This window comes from Spinacia oleracea, chromosome 2 (genome assembly GCF_020520425.1).
Source record: "Spinacia oleracea cultivar Varoflay chromosome 2, BTI_SOV_V1, whole genome shotgun sequence".
NCBI lineage: Eukaryota > Viridiplantae > Streptophyta > Magnoliopsida > Caryophyllales > Amaranthaceae > Spinacia > Spinacia oleracea.
Window position 1 is genome coordinate 92713735 of NC_079488.1, and position 12425 is coordinate 92726159.

The 12425-nt window shown below is 42.6% G+C and overlaps 1 protein-coding gene across 1 annotated transcript; it reads right to left on the bottom strand.

Annotated features, from left to right (window-relative positions):
• Window positions 1-351: 351 nt before the first annotated feature.
• LOC110792272 (bifunctional nuclease 1) lies at window positions 352-5440 on the bottom strand. Its single transcript, XM_021997090.2, has 11 exons — window positions 5135-5440; window positions 3919-4234; window positions 3602-3772; window positions 3458-3507; window positions 3297-3353; window positions 3117-3182; window positions 2942-3016; window positions 2115-2233; window positions 962-1053; window positions 771-826; window positions 352-681 (listed from the first exon to the last, which is right to left on the bottom strand). Exons 2-10 carry the CDS (start codon window positions 4217-4219, stop codon window positions 774-776), a joined length of 984 nt encoding a protein of 327 aa, XP_021852782.1. The 5' UTR covers window positions 4220-4234; window positions 5135-5440; the 3' UTR covers window positions 352-681; window positions 771-773.
• Window positions 5441-12425: the final 6985 nt, after the last annotated feature.

Below are 12425 nucleotides of genomic sequence, written 5' to 3' on the forward strand. Positions count from 1 at the left end.
TTACTTTTAATTTCTTATAGACTATATTGGATAAAGCATTAGGAAAACTATGAATTAAACATGATATCATAAGTCTCATAAGCATCAAGTATAAAAATGTCTTGCATATATCTTATTAATTTGAAGCACTTCGTTCCATTAATAAATTAACCGAATTATAAAATGATCTAATTGAAAAATTAATTGGCATGATAATTGACACATGTACATGTGTAGTTAAAGAACTTAATGAATCTTTTCACTTTTACGGACTACACGTACTTTGGTCAAATATTGAGCTGAATTGAGAAAAATATCCAAGTTTAATTATTCAAAGTAGCAACCGGAGCATCCGCCCGGGTCACACACTAGTTAATAATTAAAACATCGCATATTCACAGTAGATGGTTTGAAAGTACATATTTCCAGTTTACCCCGGGAAGGTCATATACCATAGGCGATAGTGATACATCATTCAACATTCATATTGGTATACAATATCGAACTACGGCAGCCGGCCTGAAGCATACTAAGCATAGCAAGTATGTTCTATTCGGATTCGGACTGGAATGAGATTGTTCATCATCTACGCTACTATTCACAAATATGATCACAAACATTAATTAACAAAGAAACCTAGCAACGGAGCCAGCATAATCTTCAGCTTCATAAATTTTATTTACAATGTACCATATTTGCTTCCTGCAACAACAAATACCAAATAACTTACAACACAACAGTATCAAGGGAATTAATTAAGTAGCGTATTGTAAATAAAGGTAATCCGTCACCTGTCATGCCCAGTTCCTCTTAGCTCGGAATTGGGTTAGTTGGTCCCTCCATTGAGCTGCACAGTAACCATGAGTGTAAATAGACTTTCACTTCAGAACATACGTAGTACAAGAGAAGCACTTAATCTTAACAAACTGGAAAACCAATGCTAAACAGCAGAACGCAGAAACAAGAGGTATATCATACATACCTGCTTCTTGATAGCGCTCCTCCAACGCAGCATTAAGCATGTTTTGCAGCAGGTTAAATTCTGTTGTCTCTATACACGGCTTACCATTAGGCCTGAGTCAAAACCAAGCAAATATCATTATACACTGTGTTCCACATATTAGATCAAGTCAGTCACAAGTACTGTATAAGAAACCATGTCAATTTCATTAACACAGTAATAATGTAATCAAAAACACTTTCCTAATTTCTTCTTCATCTTTCCTCCCATAAAAAGGACGGAGTAGAAAATATAAATAAGAAAGACCAACAACTTTTAAAGTGTTTTTCTACTCTGAAGGAACCTCAGTACAACACGGAAATAAATTATTTAAATTAAACATGTGCAATATGCTTTAGCGCCTCCATTTTTCTCCATTGATTCACTATTCACTTTCAAGTGTTCAGCAAAATGTTAGTGTAAAGCAACAAAACTAAAGCAGAAGCACAATTCAAAACACAACCATAGTGAGATAGGATGAGAACTGAAAGCACTGTGTTTCGGGTTCTTCCAAGATGACAAAGAAAAACTTTGGTAAAATCCAAGTATTATTCTAAATTTTTTAGTTCTCGAGTCAAGATGGAGGGAGACTGAGATGATAATAGCTAGTTTTCTTCATGTCAACTGTCAAAGAAATGAACAAGCCACAGTCTAGAACAAACGTTACAATCTCAAAGATGAAAGAACAGAAACAGGACATTCATACAAGAAGTTCTTTCATCCACCTACTCATCTTAAGTGACTTAAGTTCCAATCATTTATAGGCATGAGCACGAAAGGTTAAAAAGAGGAAATCAACTATGAACGTATCCTACAAATTTCACAACACTCTCTGCTCATTGAGCAGATATCCTTGACCTGCTAAATGGTTGCAGTGTAACAGGATAATATCAAAACCCAAAAAGTGACTGGAACAGATATTAAACAATAAACAGGCTGTCCATAGGGTGGAAAACCTAGTACTGCATACATGTAACTAGGATAAAAGTCATAAAACAGTGTGCTTCCATCAGAAATCCAGTTCCTAGGCTCAAGGAACTCGCCATTTCTTCAAGGAGAAGGGCATGGGTTATACAGCTAGAAGTAAGAAGTAAAGCAAGGAACATCAGGAAAAACAGTACTGAAATTAACCTACCGATCCAATTCTGTAAATGACAAGACATCAGATGCAGGGCCCACAATTGTCGCCTTCGGAGATTCAACAATCTTCATACCATCACTATGAGCCAAGTCCCTGTTGACTTGTATAGGAACCTGTGTAGGTACATGTGAGCTTCAGAGCAAAGCTTATAAGCTATTAAACTCATAAGGATTGTTACACTTTGGTATATCTATGATCTGTCTACATTTTCTTGTTCATATAGAACTTTATAGTTAGAAGCTAATGATGCAGCATTAGTTCAGTTTTCCCTTTTTTAAATGTATTATTTCCCTTTGTAGATTATCTACAGAAAGCATGTTGAAGTGAGAATGCGTATCAGCGTATGAGAGGAGGGTCAAATTCAAGTGAAATTAGAAACTTATGGATAGTATAATACTTAGCCTTTGGTATTAAAAACTTTCTATCAAACCAACAGTTGGGGGAGCATATGAACAGTATGAGAAAAAAATTATGATTGACCAAATTAACAATCTGAACAAAGGTGCATCAGCAATTGTTTTGCACAAGGTCCCGTAATCAGAAGACAAACTGAGACAATCAATGTCATGACATACTAGATGGGCAAATCACTCAGTAACCTATGTACATAATCATATCGATCAACCTGAACTGACATAACCAGAATATTTGGCAATTTGAAACAAAAATCACCAAAAAAAGTGCAGTATTTGGCAAGATCCAAAACTCAGAATCTACCAAAATAATAGAATCCACTGTTATTATTTATTTATTTTGGTTGAAAGAAGAGAACATCCCAAAGGGCCACAGGAATAACTAAATGGGAAGGAAATGTAATATACCTTGCATCTTACAGCAATATTAATTGCATCTGAAGGTCGAAGGTCAAAGCTGATACATTCGTCTTCGTTATCGATCTATACCAAAGAAAAAATAACAAAAATCGAAATAAAGGACCTTTCACGATCAATTCCATTGTTCTTCACAAGAAAAAAAGTGGAACATAATATCACGTGCCTTTGTAAGATATAACTGAGCAAAATATGCTTCATGGACTCTCTTAGTAACACGGACAAGTTTGACCTGCAAAGAAGTATCTGAGCAATATATTTCGTGGGGTTTAAACATTAAAAAGACAAAGTTGCACTTTCAACCAAAGAACCATTGGGGAGGGGAATTTTTTAAAAACCCGCTTACTGCGTATCCCATCTTCTCAATCATCTCTTTCATGATCTGATAAATTGTTGGCCTTGCCTGCACGTTTCATCAGATCAGGTAATAAGATTTTTACAACTATGACTATTGTAGCTGATTGACTTTATAACAAAATTGAGTCGCACGGAAGAATATACACATACAATATGAACATTACGGATAGCAGCCATGAGCAACACACTAGGCATCTCTACTGCAAGAACACATACAAATTGGCGGTTATCAACTAGGTTTGGACACAATTGAAAGAATCACAGATATGCTTGCAAAGAGGTCAATGTACATACAAACAATTATTGGAAGAAGAAGACCAGTTCCATCCTCCATCTTAAGCACAATGGCCGGATGTGGTGCATAATCTGGAAGGTGGCCGCCTTGAGGGCTGTTATGGACACATCTTAAGAACCTGCCATCTCTCATTTTAATTGTGAAACCACCTGAACCACTTTTCACCTCAACTACAATAAAGCAATAAAAAAAATACTGATTAAGAGTATGCTCAAAATAATATGTGAAGAAGCATACTACGGAGTATTATAAAAAGCATCGAACCCAGTTAATGGAGCTAGTTTGTACTCATGAAATATAAGGGAGTAGATCCTACCAGCTTCAGTTACACTGGAGTTGACATAATCCTCATCATTCTCCTTAAAATTCTCTGCTCTGCTATCACTACCATTGGAAGATGAACTGAAAGTGCATTGAACTGTACCAAATCTTCGGATATTAATTGGGCGAGTAAGAATGCCAGCGTTAGTAGTTCGTTGGCGTACACCCTTATAACCCCAAAACGTACTTCTGAACATGTCATCCTTCATCGAAGAGACATTAATTGGTATTTGGTAAACACTGGCCTGCTTTGAATGGATTGCTGGGCAAACGACTGGTCCATGTAATGACCCCATCTCCTACTTCAAGTCCTAAGATCAACAACCATCAGTCATCACAACCAACTTAACTACATGATCGGAACAAGGTCATAACAACAAAAAAAGGATCATGACTAAATGATAAACTCATCGGGCCATATACAAGCCCGTACATGAGAATAGACTGACCACATATAAGCTTGATGGGGTTCCATTCTAAAACCAATTGGTGATAGGTGAAGTAGCCCATCAATCTTATATATTAGTCAATCTTTCTCTATTTTTTTCCATGTGTGAGACAATTACTCCCAACTCGTTAATCTTCTCAACACTAAACCAGTTAATTAAATGGTCATCAGAAAATTCACCAACACTAAACCATTTCTTACTGAACTAATACTGGTAATCACTTCATTAATCCCAAAACAGATTTCTCACTTAGAATTATTCTAAAGCATTCCAGAAAATAATTCTAAGTCAGAAATCTATTTTGGGATTAATACAACTAAGTTTTCACACTTTTTATGGTGATTCACTTCTGGTCCACAAGTCTGACAGATACAATCTGATACAAAAAAACAGCCAAATAAAACAAATAGTAGAAAAACACAATATACTTCATGCAACAAGTCGTATTATTCAATTAATTACAATTTCTGATCAAATATAAACCCAAAGTATTGGCCTGTCGGGGATGACACCCAAGACCTCAGATCAAACTAAAAACTAATAGTAGAAAACAGTAAGGTTCAGTAGACTCAGTAACAATAGAAACTTATTCCTCCATATCCCCAAAGCATAATTGATAAATGATAATAATGCAAAATCTAGAAATAAAAATCCAACTTTCTATCCGTATCCTTATTTGTTTAAATTATTGTTCTTTTGCAAAATCACAGTCACTTGAATCATAGTACAAATTGGATAATTATTCAGATTCTAGCATCAAACCTGTTAAAGAGAGAATCTTTGAAGGAATCTGGAATTTTTTTGATGATCAAAGAGCTTGAGATTCTACTAGATCCCCACGATCAATTACCTGTAAGAAAAACAATGACCCAATTTCCAAATATTCTAAATACGAAATGGGTGTTTGATCATTTTATTTTTGAAGAGAGAGATTGAAAAAATATAAATGGGATGAAAGTGGAAAAGGGGGGTTTTCAAGAAATGGACCGACGAAATTAATTATTTGAGCAAAATTGATAAATTTTGGATAAGAGATTCCAAGGCCCCCTATTTTTATTTTTATTTTTATATTTAAAAATTATTTCTGAGACATTGGAGATATTTTTGTACTCGTACTTGTATAGAGGACAGAAAAGGAGAATTATCTGGTTCGGATAAGTTTATTTAAAATTACCGTTGTATCCTCTTCCTCTGTATTCACAATGACAAAATAGGCAAGGTTACAGATTATTACTGTGATTACTGTTTGGGCCCATGAACACGGTCAGCCCAACTCGGTATAAAAAGACGAAAACGCCCTTATACCTTGGGAACCAAGGAGGACAGCTATTCTTTAGAAGTAGACGTAATTACATAATTACCCCCGTGTAGTCATATAAATACTCTGCTGTAATCATTAAAAAGATCTATCTAATCATTACCTAAAAAAGCAAATCAGTCTCTCTCTATCTAGTTCTTCTCACTTAACAACAACTTATCTAATTTTAATACGAAGGTTCCTCGGATACATTCAGGGACTATCTAAAAACGGTAACACAGGTGGTCGGATATAAGAAAATCACGGTCAGATACGTCATCGGTTAAGTTAATTCCCGAGTTATTACATTCACAGCTTCTCCGGCAGAAACAGTTTGGCGCCGTCTGTGGGGATCGCTTAACAAAAAGCCATGGTGAACACCAGACGTGGTCGACGACCGTCACCCATTCGACATCCCTCACCTACCCAGTCACCCTCTCAAGGAAGGTCCTCGGCCTCCAGACATGTGGACGATCAGTCGCGTCATGGTCCAGTGTTGTCTTCTCGACACGATCACGTGCTCGAGTCGATCCATGCCAGCGACCCGCGACCTCATGGAGAAGTCGAGGGACCTTTGCCCGTCACACAGGAAGACCTAAGGAGACTGGCTGAACAGTTCAACGACACCTTAGAACGCAGCCTCAGGGCCGCCGTGTTGAACTTCCGGGATGGTAATGAAGGCCCATCTCGACCTAGAGGACAACCAAGGTCGTCGGAGGAGGTCCTAGCCCAGCGGGAGACAAGATCACGCCTCCGGCCCCCCAGAAGCACACTCTCTACGAGAGGCCCTCCTCGGTCCGAAAGAGACCGTGAACTACTACTGAATCATCCTCGACACACAGGGGAACATCGGACATCGAGGAGCCTCCCCCCGCCACCCCAGAGGCATGGCCGAGGCGATGCTCGAAATGTGATTGTCCAACGAAGACTCAGGAGAGGTGAGCTTGACGCCCGCGAAATCATCAACTCTCGAAGAACCGAGGGGAGACAGGGAGATGCCGAGGGGATTTCTGCTCGCTCTCAACATGAGAGTTCGAGAAGGCCCCTTGATCATCCTCGACACTCCCTCACCCCAGTGGAAACTCCGAGATCTAGGCACGGATCCTCTCGAGAACGAGATCAAGAAGAAAATTCAATTACATCTAGAAGAGGGGCTGATAGACACACCCAAACGGAGAGAGAACCTCCTCGGACTGGGAGACGAGAACCAACCCCCCCTCGGGACGAGGTGCAGCTCGGGAACCTCAGCTTCCTAAGTCCTTTTAGCAGACAGATCATTGAAGCACCGACCCCGAACAAAGTCAAGGTGCCTTCCATCGACCCATATGATGGTACCTCTGATCCGAACGACCACATGGATGCCTACAAAGCCCGAATGACTGTCCAAACAGGAGATGAAGCGGCATGGTGCAGGTTTTTCCCGGCCACTCTCAAAGGAATGGCCCTCTCATGGTTCTCTGGGCTATCGGCTGGTGTCGTCACAAGATTCTCAGTGCTCGAAGCTTTATTTAAGTCACCGTTCATTGCCGGGCAAGTATACAAGAAGACCAGCATGCATCTCATGTCCGTCCGACAACAACCCAACGAAAGCCTCAAGGAATACATCAAGAGATTCAATGACGAGTCCTTGAACATACCGAACTTGCAAGATTCCGTGGCCTTCACCGCACTCATGACCGGGCTAAAGGCAGGAAGCCGATTTCGTTGGGTCTTGGCCGACGAGCAAATATCTACCCTACCCCAAGCAATGGTCCGGGCACAGAGGTACATTCAATCCGCGGAAATCTGCAATCCGTCGGCCGAAACCGACCTTAAGAGGAAAAAAGAGGTCGTTGGACGAGAAAAAGAAAAGAAGCCCAAAGAAACTGATAACGGAAACGACCCTCGGTACAACAGTAACAGGAGGGAGATATACCTTGACATCAAGGAAAAGTCATTGCTGCCGAGTCCAACCCCGATCAGGACCCCCGCGTCCAAAAGAGATAAGAGCCTCTGGTGTGAGTTCCACAAAGAGTGCGGACACACTACCAAGGACTGTCGAGAATTGAAAAGGGCCTTGGACAGACTGGCCGACGAAGGAAAGTTGAACAAATATTTGAAGGGCTCCTCCTCTGACAAGAAGGAAGATAACAAGGGATCAGATGTCCATAGTGATCACACCGAGGGATATGTTGGGGTGATAGCAGGGGGTCTCGCATCTGGTGGCCTAACCGGCAACGCCAGAAAAAGACATCTACACGCCCTAACCCATCAGATCCTCGATGTCGAAGCACCTTCATCAAACCTCAAATGCCCCACAATAACATTCCAAGAGGACCCCTCTCGAATTATCCATGGTCCACATGATGATCCCCTGGTTGTTGAGATTAAGGTAGCCAACCGTATAGTTAAAAGAGTGTTGATTGATAGCGGAAGCTCGGCTGACATCCTAACTCTTGAATGCCTCAAGAGGCTACGTTACAAGAAAAGTGACCTCGTCGACATCAGCCAACCTCTCGTAGGATTCGGTAGTCAATCAGTATACCCCGTCGGCATGATCAAGCTCCCTGTCCGTATCGGAGAGAAAGGAAAAGGAAGAAGCCTTCCCATAGACTTCATGGTCGTCGACACACCCTTGCCTTACAACATAATAGTGGGGAGGCCTCTGTTAAACAAAATCAAGGCTGCCATCTCAACCTACCAACTCCTCCTCCAATATGAAACGGACAGTGGGATAGTCGGAAAACTCTACGGAGATCAGCGGTCTGCTCGACAATGTTACAACAACAGCTTCAAGAATGAGAAAAATTCAATCCCGAACACGGAACCCCCTCTGAAGAAGAGATGTGTGGAGGAAAAAGAGTCTCCGGCTGACGATCTAGGTGTATTCCTTGGCGAAGATCCAAAATATTATGCCCGCCCTAGACCAGCCGAGGAAGATGAGGAGATAGTGCTTGACAAAGATCCGCTCCATACTGTCCGGGTTGGAAAGAACCTAGGGGAAGAATTGCGAGGAAAAATCATTGCTATTTTGCGAGAATACAGGGATGTGTTTGCTTTCTCGGTCAAGGAAATGCCGGGCATCGACCGACAGATTATGGTACACGAACTGAACATCAAAGAAGGTCATCAACCAATCAAACAGAAGTTGCGGCATCAAGGCTTAGAGCGCAACCAAGCTACTGCTGAGGAAATCCACAAATTGTTGGAGGCAGGGTTCATCCGGGAGTGTCAATACTCAGAGTGGCTCTCTAATATGGTCTTGGTAAAGAAGCCAAACGGAACCTGGCGAATGTGCGTCGACTTCACAGATCTAAATAAAGCTTGCCCCAAGGATGACTATCCTCTGCCAAAAACTGACAGGCTCGTCGACTCGACGGCTGGACACGGCCTGTTCAGCTTCATGGATGCCAATGCAGGCTATCATCAGACTCCCATGTCCGAAAAAGACCAAGCCCACACTGCCTTCATCACCAGCCAAGGAGTATATTGCTACAAAGTGATGCCCTTCGGGCTAAAAAATGCAGGGGCAACTTACCAGAGGCTAGTTAACAAAATCTTTGGAGAACAGATTGGGAGAAACATCGAAGTATATGTCGATGACATGATCGTCAAGAGCAAACTCCCTGAAAAGCACTCTTCCGACCTCGAAGAAACACTCAAGACCCTACGCCTACACAACATGAAGCTCAATCCAAAGAAATGCGTGTTCGGAGTCAAAGGTGGGAAGTGCCTCGGATTCCTTGTGGACGAAAGGGGAATCGAAGCAAATCCTGACAAAATACAGGCGCTCCTCGACATGAAATCCCCCCGGTCAGTCAAGGAAGTCCAAAGACTCACTGGATGCATAGCAGCCCTCGGCAGGTTCTTGTCCCGATCAGCTGATAAAAGTCTTGCTTTCTTCAAAGTACTGAAAGGAACAGGGTTTAATTGGAACGCCGAAGCCGAGGCCGCCTTCCAACAACTGAAGGCGCATCTCTCGACAATTCCCAAGTTGGTTTCGCCGTTGGCAGGAGAAACTTTATACCTTTACTTGGGCATCACTGAGTATGCACTCAGCGCGGTCCTTGTCGCTGAAAGAGAGAAACAACAACACCCAGTATACTTCATCAGCCACGCATTCCGAGGAGAAGAAGCCAAGTATCCACTCATTGAGAAAATGGTATACGCTCTAGTGATGGCCAGTCGAATACTCAAACCATACTTCCTGACAAGCCAACCTCTGAGAAAGGTGATTGAGAGTCGAAACCATTCAAACCGCATGACTGAATGGGCAAACCAGCTTTCGGATTTCGGACTGGAATACGAGCCGAGGAGGGCTATCAAGGCACAAGCCCTCGCCGACTTCATCGTCGAATGCACTAATCGGCCACCCGAAAAAGATGCGGCAAGCCAAAAGTCGTGGGAACTTTATGTTGATGGGTCGGCCACGAGGACAGGGTGTGGAGCAGGCATATTGATCAAAACGCCCAACGGTGATCGGCTCGAATATGCGGTTAAGTTCTCGTTCCTAGCCTCCAATAATGAATCAGAATATGAGGCACTTATTCTCGGAATTCAAATGTGCCAAGCAGCGGGAGCCATCTCTGTGCATGCCAAGTCCGACTCACAACTCATTGTCGGACAAATTCAAGGAGATTTCGAAGCTAAGGAAGACAGCATGAAAATGTACCTTACAAAGGCGAGGAAAGTCATCGACCAACTGCATGACTTCACCATCCGACATATTCCCCGATCAGAAAACCAACAAGCCGATGCCCTATCAAGGCTAGCAAGCTCCGCAGAGGGGATGGAACCTAGGAAGATCATTTGGGAGGTGCTACAAGAGCCTAACATAAATGTCGAGGCACTCATGAGCCTGGACAGAGGTCCAGATTGGATGGAGAAAATCATAAAGTTCAAAAGAGACAATGCGCTCCCTGACAGTGAAAAGGAGGCGGAATTAATTAAGAAACAAGCAGATTGGTTCCTCTGGCACAACGAGACTCTCTACAAGATTTCATACACCCACCCCTTGCTCAAATGTGTTACCCCAGAGGAAGGAAGTTACATACTCCGGGAAATACATCAAGGGGCGTGCGGGAGCCACCAAGGGGCAAGAACCATTGCAGGAAAGGCACTCCGATCGGGCTTCTATTGGCCAACTTTAAGAAAGGATGCGACAGACCTGGTAAAAAGATGTGGTCGATGTCAGGAGTTCGCTAATCTCACTCGGATGCCAGCCAATGACCTGACAACCGTTCAAGCTGTTTTGCCCTTCGACAGGTGGGGGATGGACATCCTCGGCCCATTCCCAGTAGCCTCTGGTCAGAGAAAATTCTTAATTGTGGCTGTCGACTACTTCACTAAATGGATCGAGGCAGAACCTCTGGCAAAGATAAGTGACAAGCAAGTGCAACAATTCATCTGGAGGAATATCATCACGAGATTTGGAGTCCCTCGGACACTCATATCAGACAATGGTCGACAGTTTGACAGCAAAGCCACCAAGGGATACTGTGATCGCTTCGGCATACAGACTCGGTTCACGTCGATTTCAAGGCCCCAAAGCAATGGCCAGGCAGAATCTGCTAACAAGATTATCCTGAATGGACTCAAGACGATGATCGAGGGATCTAGTGGTTCTTGGGTCGATGACCTGCCTGGTGTCTTATGGTCGGCTTGAACCACTGTCAAAGAATCTACTGGGCAAACTCCTTTCTCACTTGTCTATGGAAGCGACTCCGTCCTTCCCGTCGAAGTTGGCATCCCCTCACCTCGAGTCACTTACTATGACTACGAGAAAAATGAAGCCGAAAAAAGGGTTAATCTCGACCTGCTCCCCGAAACAAGAGGAAACACTCTGCTCAAGTCCATTGCCTATAAGCAGAAGATTGCTTGGTACTTCAACAAAAGAGTTCGTCCTCGGCCATTGCACGAAGGAGATTGGGTACTGAGGAAAATTGAGGCAACTGGCCGAAGAAGCACCCTCGGGAAAATGGGACCTAACTGGGAGGGTCCTTACAAGATTGCAAAAGTTATCCGACCTAGCACCTACAACCTCGTCGACACCAAGGGCAAGCAACTTCCTCGACCATGGAATGCCGACAACCTTAAAAAATTCTACATCTAAAGTGTCTGGTATGTATTCAAGTTTCAATGATGCAATAGGGGCACAATAGGGGCATTGTCGCCAAATGATAAGTAATTTCATCATTGTAATAAATAAAGTGTAAGGCTGTGATCGAATGAAACAAAAGAAAGTTTTGAGCCAAAATCAATTATAAGTACTTATAATTAGTTTCTTAACAAAGTTCCTCTGCGAAGGATCAAATTTAGTTCAATATTAATGTTCCTCTACGAAGGACCAAATCTTCAAAGATTACATCATACTAGGTACGAAAATAAAGCTACAAAAGCAACATAAGAGATAACAACTATCCGCCTAAGGGTCAACGACATCATCATGGCTACCGGCATCATCACCACCACTGCTGCTCGAATCAGAACCCGAAGTAATAGCAGAATCAGAGTCGGATGAATCACCCTCGCCTCCCTCAACCTTGTCCTGAGCAACCAGCTGAGCCCTGAGATCCTCCCGATCCTTGGCCAAAATAGAATCATACCTCCCCTGTATCTCATCCCAACCGATGCTAGGCGCCAACTCAGCCAAAGCAAGCTGAACTCGACGTAATGTATTTGAAGTAACAACAGAAGTCACCTCAAGGCCTATCTCAACATTATGAGCCTCGCCCTCCTCGGAATTCTTCCACTCTTCGACGATCTTCTCCTTCAGAC

Coding starts and splice junctions, on each gene's coding strand:
- LOC110792272 (XM_021997090.2), bottom strand. CDS start 4,219: ATGGGGTCATTACATGGACCAGTCGTTTGCCCAGCAATCCATTCAAAG. Junction 3,773..3,918: donor CTCCAGTGTAACTGAAGCTG/GTAGGATCTACT, acceptor GCTTTATTGTAG/TTGAGGTGAAAAGTGGTTCA. Junction 3,183..3,296: donor TTGAGAAGATGGGATACGCA/GTAAGCGGGTTT, acceptor ACTTCTTTGCAG/GTCAAACTTGTCCGTGTTAC.